The sequence below is a fragment of the Erpetoichthys calabaricus genome, chromosome 1 (genome assembly GCF_900747795.2).
Source record: "Erpetoichthys calabaricus chromosome 1, fErpCal1.3, whole genome shotgun sequence".
NCBI lineage: Eukaryota > Metazoa > Chordata > Cladistia > Polypteriformes > Polypteridae > Erpetoichthys > Erpetoichthys calabaricus.
The window spans coordinates 155,965,702-155,985,080 of NC_041394.2; the positions used below are offsets into that span (position 1 = coordinate 155,965,702).

The window sequence follows — 19,379 nt, forward strand, 5'->3', positions numbered from 1 at the left end:
CCCCAGCGGGGAATCAAACTCGGGTCTCTGAGACACGGCAGGGCTGCTGCGCTCCAAGTCAGCAAATCTTAGCGTTACGCCACAGAAGGTGTTGTATCATTCTTGAACCTTTTGTGAAAGTGTTTATTTGATCTTTGGACTTCAGGCTTCACACATTCTATAGTTAATGCCTACATTTTGTAACATTTATTACTAAAATATGAGAAAGTTTGTTTTAACAATGTGTTTACACAAATTACTGTAGAAACGATCTATTATTTCCACTCTAAAATTCCACCAGTTCAGTCACTCCCACATAATCAAACAAGGCATGAGCTGGAAAAACTTAGTGAACGTTCTGCGACGGTGGGGGATGGAATAGCCGGCTGCTTGCTGCTCGTCTTAATCGGCACATTTAGAAGACAAAAAAGACGCTGGCAGAGAGGTGAGAACGGTTTTAAGGTGGGTCAGATCTACGAGTTTTTTCATAGACTCTGGTAATTCTAGTGTTAACTGTGGGACATTAGCTTCGTCTGTTTTTTCCAGTTGACCAAAGTCATGTTCAATTTTACATCATATCTAAGGACATTTTTCTGTGTTTTTTGATTCAATAGTCTGAAACCCTTTTGCCTCTCATTACTGTATAGCTGACAAACCTCAGCTTCACTGCCTGTTTTGTTAAGCTTCCTTCTCTTAGCATCTTATATATGACTGTATACTGTACGTCCGAACACTAATGAGAAAAACATCTGGTCTTTTGCCATGTCATTGTTCATATGTTGTTTATTCTGGTTTTATCACAGTTGTGGCAACATGTCTTTGCACAAATGTTGCTTTGTTGATCACCTCTGTCCAGTATATCTTGATGAGACCAGAATGTACAATCATAGTTCGAGCTGCTTTCACCAGTGTGCGATTCATGCATTCCCCCAGATCGTTTTGCTTTGGTGTACGAGCCACACTGACTTCAAGATGAATACCACTCTCCTTCAGATAGTGTTCAAATTGGTCTGAAATGTATTCACCTTCACCACCTGTTCTCATAGGTCTTGATTTTTCTACCAATTTGGCTTGTGACCACTGCCTCTAACACTTTAAATTTCTCAAACACTTCAGATTTTTTCTTGAGGAAATAGACTGCTGTGTAATGTGAGAAATCGTCTAATGAAGGCCACAAAGTACTGAGTGCTTCCAATTGATTCGGTTTGCAGTGGCCCATAAACATCACTGTAGCTGATGTGTTGATATGATTTCTCCCACTGGCTTATTATATATCTGATGTATTTTCCCTTCAACATTTCACAGAAACTCAGATCAGCATCAAGTGGAAAATCCATACTAGTTATCAGTTTATTCTTTATCATTTGCTTAATTTCTCCCCATAAACGTAACTTGTTGATGCCACAGGTCAGCTTCATAGCAATATTGCTTGGCAACTGATGCTTGTTTAATCTCTTCTAAGCATCCTGTTTTGCAATCAAGATGATACATTTTACTCAGGAGTTGGCATTTTCCAACAAGCTGACCTTTCTTGGTTTTTATCCAACACTTGGCATGACCAAATTGTATCACATTACCTTTTAGTGCTGCACACAAACACTAAACAGATTGCACAACAGTTTCAGCACACACAATACTGATGACATTACAGTTTCAAAGTGTCTCTTTTTGTCTAATGGCATGCTTATCCATAAGCAACTGTTCTACCATCAACAAGTTCTACCTTTCTGATTCAATAAATGGACAATAATCTTTCATTATTTCTTTCTGGAATATCATGTGTCGAGTTGCTCCAGAATCTATAATGCAGTGTCCATTTTGTCCATTGCTGTCTGTTAGAGCAGAAAACGCAACAAATGCATCCACATCACCTTCAGAATAAGTGTTCTCTCTATTTGTGGCAGACTTTACATGATGTTTTGCAACCCTAATATTGTTTTTATGTTTCCTAGTCTGACATTTTCTGACAAAAGTGGCCCTCTTTGTTACAGGTGTAACATTTTAATGTGTCTGATTTCTTACATGCTTTTTTCTCTCACCACTGTCCATGCTAAATCTTGAAATCTAGTTGCTGTTACACACACCTAGATTGTTTGTTAATGTTTTAAATCTTCATTGATAAGAGCACACTACATCCTGCAGAGTGAGACCTTCCCAAGTTTCTAAGGCAGTCACTAGCAAACACATACAGTAGTTATCTGGTAAACCGTTCAGCAGATAAATTATTTGGTCCTCTTCTGGTGCAGCTGCATTAATGGACTTCTATTCATATGTCAGGTCTTTCATTGTTTTTCAGATTGGCCTGTACTTGTATATTTTCTTTCATTTGAAGTTTCATGAGCTGTTTCTGAAGAAATACCTTATTTGCAGTGGTGTCCCATTCATGATGTCCCTTTAACTCTTTTAGGGCTATTTTTTTTTTTGTTTCTTTTCTCCCAGGGCTGAATATTTTTCCAAAAACTAACATTTTTTAAAAAAGAACACAAAGCAATTGTTTAACATATCAAATCAACAAAAAATATTTACTTTTGACAAATGTTACTGTCTTGCATGTTGTATGAGCCTGAATTCTCTATGATTTCACATACATATCACATACATTTTACACAGCAAAGTCTGATCTCGCTCAAAGCAGCCAATTTCAGTCATTGCCACATTGCACTCCTTACAATATGTGTTGTTTTGATGCCTATTTTTCAATTGTCTGTTGCTGCATTTTCTAACATATATTGTTAGTGTGTACTGTAGAGAGACAAGTCACCCATTTGCCATCGTGCCATGCCACTGCCACCAAGTTTTCTGCCTGCATGAAAACCGTATTGTCACCTCTTTTCATCTTCTGAAACTTTATGAACTTTATGTATGGCATTATACCCTGGCTCACCCCATGGGATTTGCTTCTGTTTATTACAGAAGTGAATAAAACTTTGCAGCAGCACGTACCTAAACCACCAGGGGACAAAACACGTTTGGACCAATGCTCCCTGAAGTTATATCACCAGTTCTGTCCCATCTCTATTTGTAATGCCACAGCGCGCTTCATCTCGTCTTTCGTTGTGGGTTTCCACTTTGAAAAACGAGAATGCGATGCAAACGCAGCCCGCGATTCAAAAAAAATCTCTGCCTACCTGTTTGTCTCGTCTGACAGTAGCTGAAAAGCAGCATCAGGAGAGAGCAGCCTGAAGTACAGCAGCTGGTGATCTGTCGTGTCCAAAAGCAAGCCATGCCGTCTTGTAAACTCCGGTAGCCAGATCGGCTCTCAACAGATCAATGTATGTGTATTTATCCCATGCGAACCTTGCCGTAGATGCATCGGCTGCGCGAAGGCACTCAACTGGCAGCAGATCCGCTCGCGCGGCATCGGCTAGTGTCTGATCAGCTGATGCCTGCTTCTAACTCTCTTGCTCGATCTCCTGATCACTGCCAATAAAGTCCGATTCTGAAAAATCAAGAGTCCGACTCCGCGGTAATGCGCAAAACAACGTCTGCTAAGTGTTTTCTTTTCTGCACTTGCTTCGCTGCCTTTTCACATGTCGGTGCCATCTTGCCTTTGTTTACATTTCGCAACTCACGCACACGCAATGTTTATTTGCCGAGTCAACGAGTCTAGCATTCCTCCAAGCACAGAGGGAATGCCTGTGACGTGACAGTGAGATTTGTCGCCATTAACAGCTGATTGTCGCCCTTTATCTCTGGATGTCGACTTTTGTCGACATTCGCCTTCAACCCCTCCTGTCGACAAAAGTCGACATCCACCCTAAAAGAGTTAATGTATTCCACATTTCATGAGGATCATCATTACATGAAGTCAACAGATAATACAGCTCTGAGGTAAATGAAATGATACACCTTGCAGTTGCCTTTTTAATTTTTCTTTGAAACTCCTATCGCATCTGCTGATTTGTGTTATCAGACAAACTCTTTGAAACATCAATAAAATCCCAGAGATTTTTTTTGCCCCGGTTAACTTCTCTATCTGCCATTTCTCATCACTTGCTATCTTTACTAAGAAATTGTTGTAGCAGAGAATAAGGAAACTTTTCTCACAGAACTGCAATATTTTCGACAAGTAGAAAAAAAAGTTTCCTTACTCCGTGGTAAATCATGCAGTATCTTTGAGCTCTCTGGGCCCATAACCTAATGGATTCTCCAAAAACATGAGTGTTCTTGAACAGCAGAGGTTTTACTTTTATTCCATTAAAGGATATGAGAAAAAAAAAACAAAAAAAAAAACACTAATGCAGATTCAGTCGCTAAGCACCTTTAACACTAGAACCCCTGAAATACTCATAATCCTGGGCTACCTTAAATTCCTTCACACCTCTCCATTAGCGTCGTTTGTATTGTAAATGCCTCGATCAGCACAAGCAGCCTTGTATCCCATCCCCCCAACTGCCACAGCTCAACTCGGGCAAAAAGTTCTCCGAGCTCAAGGCTCTTTATTTGCATGTGAGGTGCCTGGAATTGTATAGTGTAAATAATATATTGTTATTTGGAACACATTCATTTCATGTGTGTTCCATATCTACAACAATCCATGTAAATGTAGGATGACAGGAAATGTGAGGCAAGAAATGTTGAACACATAAAAAACAAACGTTTTTCATGTTATAGTACTGATGACAAAATTTTGACATGAAGTGCATAATGTGTCAAGACTGAAGTCCAAATATCAAATAAACAGCTGCTTGCTGCTTATCAACAAATTTACAAAACAAAAGATGCTAATGGAGAGGTGTAAAAGGAATTTAAGGTGGCCCAGGATTTTTTTGTAGGCTTCAGAGATTCTAGTGTTGAAGAACACAACAGTCACAGCTCCACCCCCCTCCTTTCCCCTTTTTGGCCAAAAGACCAGATACACAGAAACTAGAAACACAGCTGATTGTATTTTTACTCATGTACCTGTCAATTATTATTCTCAACAGAAGGGATAACCAGTTTTAATACAACGCAACAACCTCCTCAACAGAGTGTAGCTCTGCAGCTAGACTGTACTATTGGCTGAAGCCACTGTAAAGTGTGAAGTTCCATGCTAGTTTTGAGATCTAGATAACTCTTGTATAAGGCTACGTGGCTATGTACATTTAGTTGTGCTATATCAATAAATAATTGTGGTTACATCTTCACTGCCTGAACAAAAATTTTCAAATCATTCATTTTAAGATACATAATGGACACGAGACGTGAATTTCTCAGAAAGACACATTCACATCCCGCAAGACGAGACATTATGCCAATTGATTTAAGCACGACCGGGGCCAAAAATAAAAGAAAGAATAGATAACAAAGTAGAACATCGTAAGGAATTCAAAAACGTTGGCATAGTACACATGCAGAGTAGGTTAGAGATAATGGAAGTACAAAAATTCTAAAGTCTCATAAAAATGATAGTAAAGATTGAACTAGCGCAAACAAACAGAAATTATTACTCGATGAAATAACGGAACAGCAAAAAGAGATCGAAAATATTGTTAGGATTTAAACTTTAAGTCAGAGACTTGTAGATCGTCTAATTTGTGCTGCCATCAGGGAAAAGTAGTGTTTCCTCCCAATGAAGAGGCATATCCACGAGAATTAAAAGTTTTGTTGTTTGGTGAAAGGGAAAGCCACATTCGCATGCGGCAGATAAGTGAAGTTGCTGGTGCACAGCGCAGGCAGTGGGGTTGGCGAGCAAAGCTCCCTAGTGTGTGTGTATATATTGTCAACTGAAAACTGTTCTCTGTCAATTAAATATTACAAAAGAAAAGATTGTAGGAATATTAACAGAGCAAGAGCCATGTCTAAATATTGGACTGTCAGGACTATTTTCCAGGGATATCCAAAAGTCTACAGGGCACAAAATAATTATTTCTTACTGCACATTGCACCAAATAAATCTATACACAAAAGTTTTGAAAATGTCAAATGTTATTCCACCAATCACCAAACTTGTCAATTTCTTTATATCTAGAAGACTGAATCATCGTTAATTTATGGAAAGTGAATATGGCGATGTTATTTTTTCAACATTTTTAAACTTTATGATTATTAATTTAGATTGTCCTTTGATGATTAATTGAGACTTTTATCATATGTTGAAACAAAACAGTCCACCTTATAAATGAACAATTTTTAAATTAATAAATTAGGTTGTGTGTTTACAGGAGTTGTGACCCGTATGGATTATTTTTTGGTTTTGGCCCACTCCAAAAAAGGTTGCTCATCACTGCTGGGGAAAAATCGTCCCAACCAATTTCATTGTCAGTGAGTAATTTTTTGTTCCTTTAAACATTTTACTGGTTTAAATATGTGGCTTTTTATCCTCCTGTTATTTTGTATTCAGAAAAGTGCAATAGTATGAAATTTACATTACTAAGAAACTAAGAATTTTTTGCTATAGCTTAACTCTGACTTATTTTCTTTTTGACTTACTTTTTTCTGTAGACATTTGTATCTTAATTGTATCCAAATTCTGACAATTAACGGAGGACGCAAGACACAAGTACAAATGACTGTGAATGTTAAATGGCAACAGCTATTTTAGTAATATCCACTTGTTTAGTTATTAATACATAATGACTAAAACAACCTGAACATTAAAAAAAAGAACAAAACATTAGACATCAAGATATGAAGAATGATTGTATCTCCATCTAACACAAGTAAGTGCTTGTCTCATCCAACAATCACTTACTAAGATAAATAACACAAGAAAACAAAGAAAAATTCGTAGGGACGAAAACTTGCAGCCACAGAGTGGAGGAATGGAACTCTACACTTGTAGAACAATGTAGATTTAGTTCCCATATCTCTCCTTGAGGCACAACCATCATTTCATGTGTATGTTAAATTCAATCAACAGCACATAACTCACATTAATGGGATATTTAGCAGATAAGTATGCTATTTTGGTAATTGTGGGTTCAAGATGTAATAAAAAGATATGAAGAAAAAACAAGAGACACACAAAATGTTTTCTTTACATCTTATTAATTGTGCTTAAAGGTGGCTTCCTTCAGAGTCAAAAGGGAAATCCAGTGAACAGCTTAATGGGCACGTGGTACCAAAAGTACATGCTTAAAGCATTAGAAGAAATCTTTAAAAAACAGTACTGCAATACACATTTAAGAAATCATTCTTGTGCAAAGGCAACAAGTGGAAGATTGTAGTAAAATACCTCACAAATATATGAAACTGATAGGTCTGAATGTAAATGAAATCCAGAGTGCAAACAGCAATTGGTAATGCTGAAGGAAACTTTTAAGTTACATTTCAATTTGGGATTTCTACTTGTTATAATCAAAGAATTGTATTGGGTCTTTCAGAGTAGCTCACACAGTACTATTATCTTAACAAAAATTAAATGCATCTGGCAACAAATTTCTAATTCCAACCCCATTCCTGACCTCACCCATCCACAGATCTGTGAAAACAAGGAATGATTTACTAACTCATTCTGAAGCAAAACCTTTGCCCCCATACCCCCCCCCCCAACCCAATATCAGAACAACTTACCATGTTTCACTGCAGACGGAGAAAATTACATTTTATCCCACATTCCCTAGCATACCTGTAATAAATGCATATTGGTATGACTGAGGTAATCATTTTGCTTTTGAAGAGACTTACACTTGTTACTCTACGGTAGATCTGTGCTGCATTATGACACTCTGAGTACGGGTACTCGGAAGTAGCCATCTCCAACATACACATCCCAAATGCGTAAACATCCACAGACTCGTCATATTTCTCCTCATACATCTCTGGGGCCATGAACTCAGGGGTACCTTAAATTAAAAGAACGATTCAGACTCTAAGTGTCTTAGAGAGCATAGAGCCGGCTTGCTCAGCTGCCTCTACTCACCGAAGGAAACAAGGATGGTGATGACCTGTGAGGAAAGAGAAAAAAGTGGAGGCAAAATAAAAAAAAAAAGAGGAAGGGAAGTTCTTTTCAGTTAGTCTGAATTTAAAGCTGTACAAGCTTCCCTCTGCAAGGCCTTTCAAGATGATGTAACAAACCTGAAGATGGACCATCTAAGCCAGCGGAGCCTTGTTTTGAAAATTAAAATACTAACAGCTCAGTACTGATGGAAGTAAAGCAGAAAAAAAGAAAACTATACAAAATGACTTTAAAGAAAACAGAACTTGGCTTCTCTTAAAGAGCTAAGGCTTCACATTAATTTGATGTGTAAACATTTCATCTCCTGCTGTTAGTTCAGAGAATTAGAAATCCAGCTGGTTAGAGGTATATTTACTTCCCCCTTGGCTGAAGACAGAGACTGAAAGTAAATGACTAGCTATGGAGCAACAGAAAAACTTACCTTTATCAATACTGAAAGGGAAAAACATCTAGATTAAGATAATCCATAGCTAGCCGTTGACCTTTTGCTACCTGGAAAGTTTTGACTGATGGGCAAAAAGGCCTTGCACAGAAAAACTGAAAAAAAAATCCTTTGCAAAATGGAATTTTTCTTTAATAGTATGCATGGTGCTAAGGCCACTCACCAGAGCCTTGTGCTCACATACTTACTGTTGGAACTGCAGTATATAATTATATCCTTACTGCAGATATATGGATAGAGCTGAAGTAACACCCTAGAGCCAAAATTTACTTAAAATGCAAAACAGAAACAAAAAATAAAGGTTGATTAAAGAAACACATTAGGCTGCATACGATGATGAGACAAAATAATCGAATTACGTGACCCTATTTCATGAGTGAAAAAGGAAAAATAAAATGAAAAGACTTTTTAAAATCAAACCCCTTAATGGAGACTGAACACATTTTTGCAAAGCAATAGATCAGACCACAGTTTTTAAAAACACAGCTTAATAAATAATGAATAGTAATCTCTGAACCAGTTTCAATTCAAATGCTTGTACCATATTCTTCCAAATGAACCTTTGCCCCCCATGTAGAAAACATGCTGTTAAAAAATATAATATACAGTTAGGTCCATAAATATTTGGACAGAGACAACTTTTTTCTAATTTTGGTTCTGTACATTGCCACAATGAATTTTAAATGAAACAACTCAGATGCACTTGAAGTGCAGACTTTCAGCTTTAATTTAGTGGGGTGAACAAAACGATTGCATAAAAATGTGAGGCAACTAAAGCATTTTTTTAACACAATCCCTTCATTTCAGGGGCTCAAAAGTAATTGGACAATTGACTCAAAGGCTATATCATGGGCAGGTGTGGGCAAGTCCGTCGTTATGTCATTATCAATTAAGCAGATAAAAGGCCTGGAGTTGATTTGAGGTGTGGTGCATGAGGAAGATTTTGCTGTGAACAGAAAACATGCGGTCAAAGGAGCTCTCCTTGCAAGTGAAAGCAGCCATCCTTAGGCTGCGAAAACAGAAAAAACCCATCCGAGAAATTGCTACAATATAACGAGTGGCAAAATCTACAGTTTGGTACATCCTGAGAAAGAAAGCAAGCACTGGTGAACTCAGCAACGCAAAAAGACCTGGACGTCCACAGAAGACAACAGTGGTGGACGATCGCAGAATCATTTCCATGGTGAAGAGAAACCCCTTCACAACAGCCAACCAAGTGAACAACACTCTCCAGGGGGTAGGCGTATCGATATCCAAGTCTACCATAAAGAGATGACTGCATGAAAGTAAATACAGAGGGTGCACTGCAAGGTGCAAGCCACTCATAAGCCTCAAGAATAGAAAGGCTAGATTGGACTTTGCTAAAGAACATCTAAAAAAGCCAGCACAGTTATGGAAAAACATTCTTTGGACAGATGAAACCAAGATCAACCTCTACCAGAATGATGGCAAGAAAAAAGTATGCAGAAGGCGTGGAACAGCTCATTATCCAAAGCATACCACAAAATCTGTCAAACACGGTGGAGGCAGTGTGATGGCTTGGGCGTGCACAGCTCCCAGTGGCACTGGGACACTAGTGTTTATTGATGATGTGACACAGGACAGAAGCAGCCGAATGAATTCTGAGGTGTTCACAGACATACTGTCTGCTCAAATCCAGCTAAATACAGTCAAATTGATTGGGCGGCGTTTCATGATACAGATGGACAATGACTCAAAACATACAGCCAAAGCAACCCAGGAGTTTATTAAAGCAAAGAAGTGGAAAATTCTTGAATGGCCAAGTCAGTCACCTGATCTTAACCCAATTGAGCATGCATTTCACTTGTTGAAGACTACACTTCAGACAGAAAGGCCCACAAACAAACAGCACCTGAAAGCCGCTGCAGTAAAGGCCTGGCAGAGCATTAAAAAGGAGGAAACCTAGCATCTGGTGATGTCCATGAGTTCAAGACTTCAGGCTGTCATTGCCAGCAAAGGGTTTTCAACCATGTATTAGAAATTAACATTTTATTTCCAGTTATTTAATTTGTCCAATTACTTTTGAGCCCCTGAAATGAAGGGATTGTGTTAAAAAAATGCTTTAGTTGCCTCACACTTTTATGCAATCGTTTTGTTCACCCCACAGAATTAAAGCTGAAAGTCTGCACTTCAACTGCATCTGAGTTGTTTCATTTAAAATTCATTGTGGTAATGTACAGGACCAAAATTAGAAAAAAGTTGTCTCTGTCCAAATATTTATGGACCTAACTGTATGTATGTGTGTGTGTGTATGTATATATATATATATATATATATATATATATATATATATATATATATATATATATATATATATATATATATATACACACATACATACACTGTATGTGTTCAGTACCAAAACAAAATGTCTTGTTTCAAATTACGTGTTTTATGAAAGTTATATTCAAAGCAAGGAGATCAAATCAGGAGTTTCTGCTCAATAATTGTTTTATGGCAACTTTGATGAAAGCATGCTTTCCAAAAACACATTACAGAAATTTATGTCCCAAATATAGTATACAAGAGGAACGGTATCTCTAAATAACTCTAGTGTTTTTCTAAACCATATTAAAAAATGTGGTCTGAAATAATTAACACTGAACAAGACCATGTTTCAGCCTTTCAAAACAGAAAAATACGTGAATTCAAAATACATTTTAAATTCTCATAATCTTCTGAAGGCAACATTTATCATTTGAAACCAAATCTCACATATAAGTACATTGTAAAAACTCTATGGAGTTTCATTCTGAGGAGATTCAAGTACAGATTGAGGTTAAAGATAGACATACCTATGACACTCTTTGCAAATGAAGCTCGCTTTAAAGTGGCAAGACCAAGATCACCAATCTTGACTGAGCCAGTAGGACCAGTAATGAAAATATTGTCACACTTCAAGTCTCTGTGGATAATGGGAGGTGTCCTTGTGTGCAAGAACTGCAGACCCTTCAGTATTTGTCTACACCAGCTTCTAAGTACTTTAATCTTCATTACCTTGAAGCGCTTCAAATACCTGACAAAAAAAGGTAAATAAAATTAATATTCATACCAACTATTACAAAACATGCAAACCAGACCAAAACAGTCAGCAGATTGTTAAATACAATGTGAGGCTTCATTACAAACATTTCTATACAAAACCAAGCAGCTTACAGTAATGTGAAGACCCTCTACTCAGTAGTGATAATGCTTCAAAAAATTAATGGCCTATATTTAATTTATTACCATCTGTTAAACACAAGACCTCAATATTTACCGTTAGCCATAGTATTATTAAAAATTCCCAACAAACTAGCACAGGCTTGATGTCCTTTCCTAAAGCCATGACAACCATGTAACCAAATATGTAGGACTTTCAGTTGAAAAAAAATCTATAAAATACCCCACAGTGTCAGTCAACTGTGGAAAATAATGTAGGCTTTAGGCAGTTCCACTTAAAGACAAAAACAAAGATCACATTAGCACAAACAAACGGAAAATATTACTCGGTGAAGTAACAGAACAGTGAAAAGACATCGAATAGTGTTTGAGGATGTCTGGAGGAGAAGAGAGACAAGGCAATGAGACAAAAGGACAGCTGCTGTACAGGCTTTTAAATGTTCGAAGCGCCGCATGAGATGCAGATCACGCAGCACAGCAGCAGTAGCAAGCCAGCAGCTGATCGAGCAAAGAGGAGGTTAAAAAAAACCACCATTTGTTTCCCATTGTATCACCATTTAAGAGGGGTTTCGGAGGAGCGACCGCGTCTCCTTGGGGTGCATTCACACCCCCTCTTCACAATGGCACGTAGTGCTGGCGGTGTGGGGTTTGGGGCAAAGCCCCCTGGCAACAATAATGATTTTGGCTACCATGATACACAAACCTTCAAAAGTGACAATTACTGCATTCCCTTTAGTACTCCCAGATTTTTTTGAGACCAAACGTTTCCAGTTACAGTTGGCTCTAGTGTTGTAACCCATTATAGATACATCCAATAAGAAAAAGTTCATTGGTGAATTCAAGGGACTTGCATCATTGATCAGACCATGCTGAACACATTTTTTGGTGCCTAATCCCTAACAATATCTTTTAAAAAATTACGAATTTTGTTCTCTTCTGTTTGCAACAGCCTCCAGCAAAAATGATAATTGCAAGTAATATTTACAAGATTATGTCATGCATCTGGCAGCATTGTCACTTTCTAGAATGGGCTCAGTTACAGAGAAAACAAACTTTCACATAGGCAGAAGTCAGAGACGTGCTGGATCAACTATGTTCATGCAGAAATTCTCATATCTAATGATAAAATGATTGATTGTTTGATGCAATCTACAGTACTTAACCTAACCAAGATGCTTGCCTGAAACAGGCCCACCCCTCTGCAGGGGCAAAAATCTAGAGCAGTGGCTCCCAAACTTTACACCACATTGCCCCAAGCTCCTCGAAGGGGCACCAAGTACAGAGAGAAAATAATTTAACACTAGAAATGTCACTAATATCAACACCTAGTGTTGTATTTTTAAAACTTTATTTTATCAGTGTGCATGTCACATTCCTGTCCTACTTTGATTTTTCCTATATTGCTGCATTTTAAATGACAATGTTGTTTGCACTTTTGTTTAGAAAATGTGCGTAATGTTGAAGGGCCAATGCAAAGTAGTACTTGACCATAATTAATCAACCTTTTAAAAAGAAAACAAAATATATAATGAGTACAGCTGTACTGAAATGCTGGCACATGTATTGAATTACATACACACATAATCGTATGTTTTGAATCACATATATGTTTTGAAGGCAGATGCACACACCTGTAAAGAAAAGCAATTGTTTATTCTTATGCTTGCATACCCTGTTACATCTACCATGTCTGTGACAACATTACAAGTGAGCTGCACTCACTCACAGATCACTTGCCCCACAACATGCCATCTCATGGGTTCACCTTTCCCCACATAAAACAGATGTTGTCTGTGCATTTTATATCATGACAGCTTTGCTGCTACATCAAACTCCTACTACACTTTGTGCATAACTGTATAATACATTACAAGTAAGGGAAGCATACCCACTGATGAGCAAGGTAGCAGCATTATAGAGTCACAATGGCAGTATCATATAATATTTGCTGCTCCAGCTTTTAGATGTTAAACAAGCCTCACAGAGCACAATGGGGCACTGGTTAGGTCTGCCTAAACTGGCCACATGCAAATTTTCATTGAGAAATTCTGTAATCAAGGTCACTGGTGAACCCAGTAAATTTGCTACCAAAAATGCTTTGACAAATTTCTTTGATCAACACTAGCTACTATCCAAATACCTACTGAACTTTCAATATATTTTAATATTTTATCCATTTATAGGATAATTGTGACATTTTTTTAAGTCCAAGTTATTTTTTCACAAACATGGTATGTATTAAATTGCCACATTAGTCAAGTGGCTTTATTGTCATACCATCCATATACCATATTGCAGCATACAGTGGCACGAAATAACATTCCCAAGGACCACATAGCAAAATATACATAAATGCTGGACAAATGTAAGAGAGGTAAAGAACTACACTGTACTATGATAGATAAATAATTAAAAATAATAGGTAAATGGATAGTAATAATTTGAAATAAATAAATGCAAAACTAATACTAAAAAACAACAGTAGTAATAAGTGCAACAAATGTACTGTGTATAAATTCACTACTGGGGGGAGATCAGAGAGCGGGGGGGGGGGTAGTACAGAGTTCAGAGTCTGGATTAAATTGCATTCTAAAGTGAAGCATATTGCAAATGGTTTGTTTCACAAGTTACTTTTAAAATATTTTAAATGTGCTTTACTTTAGAAAGCAATTTAATGTGGCAAATTAACATATACCATGGTTGTGAAGAAATAACTTCAACTTGAAAAATACCAAACTAATTCTTTATTGATTTCACAACTTTTTTTTTTTTTTTGTTCTTTATTTCGCCTTATACAATTTTTTGTATTAGGAATTTGGTAGTTTTCGCATACCCCTTGGGGTCAGAGCGCAGGGTCAGCCATTGTACAGCGCCCCTGGAGCAATTACAGGTTAAGGGTCTTGCTCAAGGGCCCAGCAGAGCAGTGGCCTTTTGGCAGTGACGGGGATTTGAACCGGCAACCTTCGGGATACCAGCGCAGCTCCTTAGCCTCAGAGCCACCACTCCGTGTTTAAATTAATTTCTTAACCTTACACTACTGTTATTTAAAATTTTATCCTGTATTTTGATTTTACATACATATGCAACTTTTGCAGCAAAAAACAATCTTAATCTTATATTTACCATATTGTTTAAATAGAAGTAACATTTATTTTGAAGAAGAAAAAAGGTGGTTGGGTTATACTTGCATTTAATTTCAAAATTACTTTAGTTTAAAAATCCAATGACAAATACAAATATCCTGTATTTTAATGCAAACAATACAAAAAGAAACAATATTGTTTTAAACACTACAGTTTTCATTTTTTAACTAACCCAGCACTAAAGTGGTTCCCTAGAAAATTGCTAAACTGAGGTTTGACTACACTGCGCGTATACAAAATACAGTATGTGCAAGTGACAACAATAATCACTATTAAAATATTAAGGGCAATAATCATTAATTATGAATTTTTGTGATAATTTTGCACTCCTAATTTATGCCATGCTAAACACAATAACAAAACAAACAACTGAATCAGGCATCAAAGATGAGATTAAGTAAGTATATATGAATAATAAATGATCCAGGAGGTCTTGTACATAAATAGTAAATGCATTGGTATGGGGATGATGATAAATTGTGAAACCTTAAAAGAGAAATCCATCCATCCCTTATCCAACCCGCTATATCCTAACACAGGGTCATGCAGGACTGCAGAAGCCAAACCCAACCAACACAGGGCGAAATGCAGGAACAAATCCCCATGCAGGGCGCCAGCCCACTGCAGGGCACACGCACCAAGCACACACTAGGGACAATTTAGGATTGGCAATGTACCTAACACCTGTATGTCTTTGGACTGTTGGGAGGAAACCGGAGTGCCCAGAGGAAACAAAAGAAAATTCTTTAAAAAAAAAAAAAAAAAAAAAAAAAAAAAAAGCACTCATATCATGGACCAAAGTTCTTTTGAAAAGTCATGAAAAGTACCAAAGTTCAGAGGTATACTGGAATAAGGCTTTATGACAGTAGACTCTCAACATGCCATGAAGAATAAGTCCTAGAGTATAACAAGCAACAATAGCTGTAATAACAGGGAAAAAATTAGTGAAATCTTTGAGACCCGGAAATGTCAAAAAACTTTTCAAAGTGGTTCACATAATTTATTTTATACATACATTTTGGAGCATCAGAATTAAAAAAACAAAATGCATTTTATACAGTTCAAGTAAATTTTACTTCTTAAATAATTTTAAGTACTAAAATTACATATGCACTGGTATACATTTTTTTTAATTTACTAGATATTCTTACCACCAGATGTTGGAAGCATTCAAGACAGCAATAAATACTTTCTACTAAATGTGTTCAAATGAAACTTCTCACAACTAATACTTTGGTTTTGATGAAGTGTGTGGGGGACACAAACACAAGATTGTCACAGTAACAGGTAAATAGTTTTGCAGAGTCTATACTAAACTAAACGACTTATTCTTAGTAGTTAATATAACTTAATTTATTCTTATCAAGAAATGGAAAATAGAAATGATAACCATAAACACAAAATTACACATAACAGAAACACAAATATCACATAAAAACCCATCAGAATACATAACCATATAAATATCTTTAAAAATTATTTGGTACTGATATTTGTAACTCTTTATTTTGCTGTAAATCTGGATCTACCACTTATGTAGCTAAAATAAGGGACATAGTACATTAAACAAAGGCTTAAAGTGAAAAATCATATTAGGAGAAAACATTGTTGTATTAACAGAACTTTGGTGACACAAAGATTATGATGCAAAGAGAACAAACTTGCCTACCGTACATGAAAACAGTAGTCTGATTTTGTCTTTTATTTGAGTCTGATATGTAAGACACGCAAAACTACGGAGTCTAAAGATACTAGGTCTAAAGATATCTTGATATATTTAAAGTTTTCTAAAACTGAGGTTTTCAAGTTCAGTGACAGAGGCATGTGTTCATTTCTAAGCAATTTCCAGCTTTAATTGGACTCCTTCATTAATCAAGCAAGGTGTTATTTCCCAGTTTGTGTGTTTTCTATCAATCCAGAGATAATATACTGTTTATGCTAAATTTTTACTGCAGAGCTAGAATTTAGATTTATAATTATTCTTTTCTCTTTTGCTTTGTAGCATTTTATTCTTTTCAATGTTCTACTTATTTAAGCTACTATTTACTAAAAAGCACAAAAATCAGTAACACTAAATTTGTTTCCCTTTAGCACCGAGTGTTTTGCCTCAGAGTCTACTATGCTAGTCATTAATTGTCAGCATTTGGATATAATTAACACTAGAATTACCAGAGCCTATGAAAAAACTCGTAGATCCGTCCCACCTTAAATCACTTCTTAAATCCGTTCACACCTCTCTGCCATCGTCTTTTGTCTTCTAAATGTGCTGATAAAGACAATCTGCATGCAGCCAGCTATTCCATCCCCCCACCGACTTAGAACGTGGACAAACTTCTCCCAGCTCATGCCTTTATTGATTATCTGGGAGTGAAGTGGAGTTTTAGAGTGGAAATAATAGATCGTTATTTGGAACACACGCATTTCATGTGCGTTCCGTTTCTACAGTAATCTGTGTAAACACATTTTTAAAACAGAAACGTTTTCATATTCTAGTAGTAAATGACAAAATGTAGGCATAAACTATATAATGTATGACGCCTGAAGTCCAAATATCAAAGAAACACTTTCATGAAAGGTACAAATATAACAGAACAAGTGTGATTTTATTCAAAAATGTAACTGCAGAAAAAAAAAGCTGCCTTAGTGTGCGACATTGACACTCATTTACTATGACTGCCGCCGTGGCGCAACAGTATCAGTTGCTGACTGGGAATCAAAAGGTCATGAGTTCGGTCCTGCACGACTCCCTTTTGAGAATTGCACTGCTCTTATTTTTACTATTTTAGAATAAAAAGATACATTTGATTTCAGTCTGTAACAGCCGGTGTAATTTATGATATTTGTAAAGGATAGCTTTGTTTTTGTTTTTTTTAATTCACTTTTCATTCTCTCAGTCGCGTTCAGGATCCTTCCCTACCCCATCTGACACTGCTGTTTTCACATAAAGACGCACTATAGCTCTGCAGTGTATCACGATACATACGACCGCATGTCTCCCCCCCCCAATCTTGCCAGTCCCCACATGTTGCTGTATGCAGTTTCTTTTGTACTCCAGGACATGCAGAGGAAAGCATAGTAAAGAGCAGTAACTTTAAGCGCTATATGCAATCATCAGACACTCCCCATCTGACACTGCTGTTTTCACATAAAGACGCACTATAGCACACCCAAGGAGTGCCCTTCCTACATTTACGACATGTGTACTTGTTGCAGTGTACACACCTCTCTGTGCTATGGTTCCTAATACACTGAGCAAGCACCTGTAATTTGCAGCTCTATTCATTATCTCAAAACACTACGCACATTCACAGTAATTCCCAGTTATGTCCACCACCCACGCCCACAACCATACAGAACTGATTCCACATCAGAGAATTTCCAGTTCCAGCATAAATTCACACCCGATCTGACGCTGTTCGTTTTCAAATAATATTGCATTTAGTGCGATGATATTTTCACATATATTGTCTTTCTTTCAGGTGTGTAATAGAAACCACAGTATAGAGAGAAGTGTGTACATTGTAACAGGTACACATGTTGTAAATGTAGGAAAGACGATCCTTGCGTGTGTTAACTGTTAACATTTGAATCTGATGATTGCATATAGCAGTCTTATTCAGTGCGTGCAAGAACATACAGGTGGCCAGTTGCTGTGTGCTACAACTAGGGGTGGGCGGTATGACCAAAATTTTGTATCATGGTATTTTTCTAAATTATCCCGGTTTCACGGTATTTTTTTCACATGCATGAGTGGATGTTAACCACATTTTCCACTGCAATTACTGCAGTAGACTGGCTAAGAATAACCTATTCCACTGTCATGAGCATTGTACATTGTACAAAAAAAACATTTTAATGTGCACAAAAGTGTTAATACAGGTTTGAATGGTCCCATAAAGTGATGGTTTTCAAGGGGGTGGCACTAATGAAGAGAAGGAATCACATTGCATGACAGATGCAGTCAAAATATAGAATCTTTTTATTGAACAAATTTTGCAAACAACTATTTTGACAACATATTTTCAACCATCCCATCATTAAACTGCATAATACTTAAACTAATAAATTATAACAATAAAATAAATAATAGTTCAACTTCCAGTAATAATAACAATAAAATAAATAGTGCAAATTCCAGTAATAATACTATTACTTCAAAGCTTCAAGCCCAGATACATTATACAGTATTCAAGTATTGAGAAAAAAAAAGTGAATGTGTATTCACACATTTGAACATAATGAACAAGGCATTTATGTAAATCTTAGCCATTACAAATTCTGGGCAAGGAAAACCAGATGGTCAACAGCATCTGGTTTGAGTACTGCCCTGTGGAACGTGACAATGTTCCCACTAGTACTGAAAACTCTTTCAGTACGTGTTCAGCACAAGCTACAGGAACGTGTTCAGCACCACAATCAGCTGGGGTCAGATCAGCTGATCCCGGTACCTCACTTTCATTTTTGATCTCCATCTATATCAGTGTTTCTCAAACTCGGTCCTGGGGACCCACTGTGACTACAGGTTTTTGTTCCAACCAGATTCCTAATCAGTGACAACACCTGATAACACTGAGCTCACTTAATTAGCTGGTATTTTTTTTTCTTTTATTCGACATTCAGAAAAGCATGTTGTTTTACATTTATAAGACATTTATAAAATTTCTGCTTTTGCTATAGATTTAAATGCTTAACTTTCTTTTGTTGATTTCATTATACTTTGCCCTTTCTCTGTGCAGTTTTTTCCCCCTTCGTT

The 19,379-nt window shown here is 36.9% G+C and overlaps 1 protein-coding gene across 9 annotated transcripts in view; it reads right to left on the reverse strand.

Annotated features, from left to right (window-relative positions):
• Positions 1-19,379, reverse strand: part of wnk1b (WNK lysine deficient protein kinase 1b) — a 293,364-nt gene that overhangs the window by 214,130 nt on the left and 59,855 nt on the right. For all 9 annotated transcript variants that reach the window (XM_051920252.1, XM_051920244.1, XM_051920239.1 and 6 more), the window contains exons 4-5: positions 11,117-11,337; positions 7,588-7,745 (exon numbers count right to left, since the gene is read on the reverse strand). In XM_051920252.1, the coding sequence (XP_051776212.1) occupies positions 7,588-7,745; positions 11,117-11,337 (379 nt within the window). The remainder of the gene's footprint in view (positions 1-7,587; positions 7,746-11,116; positions 11,338-19,379) is intronic.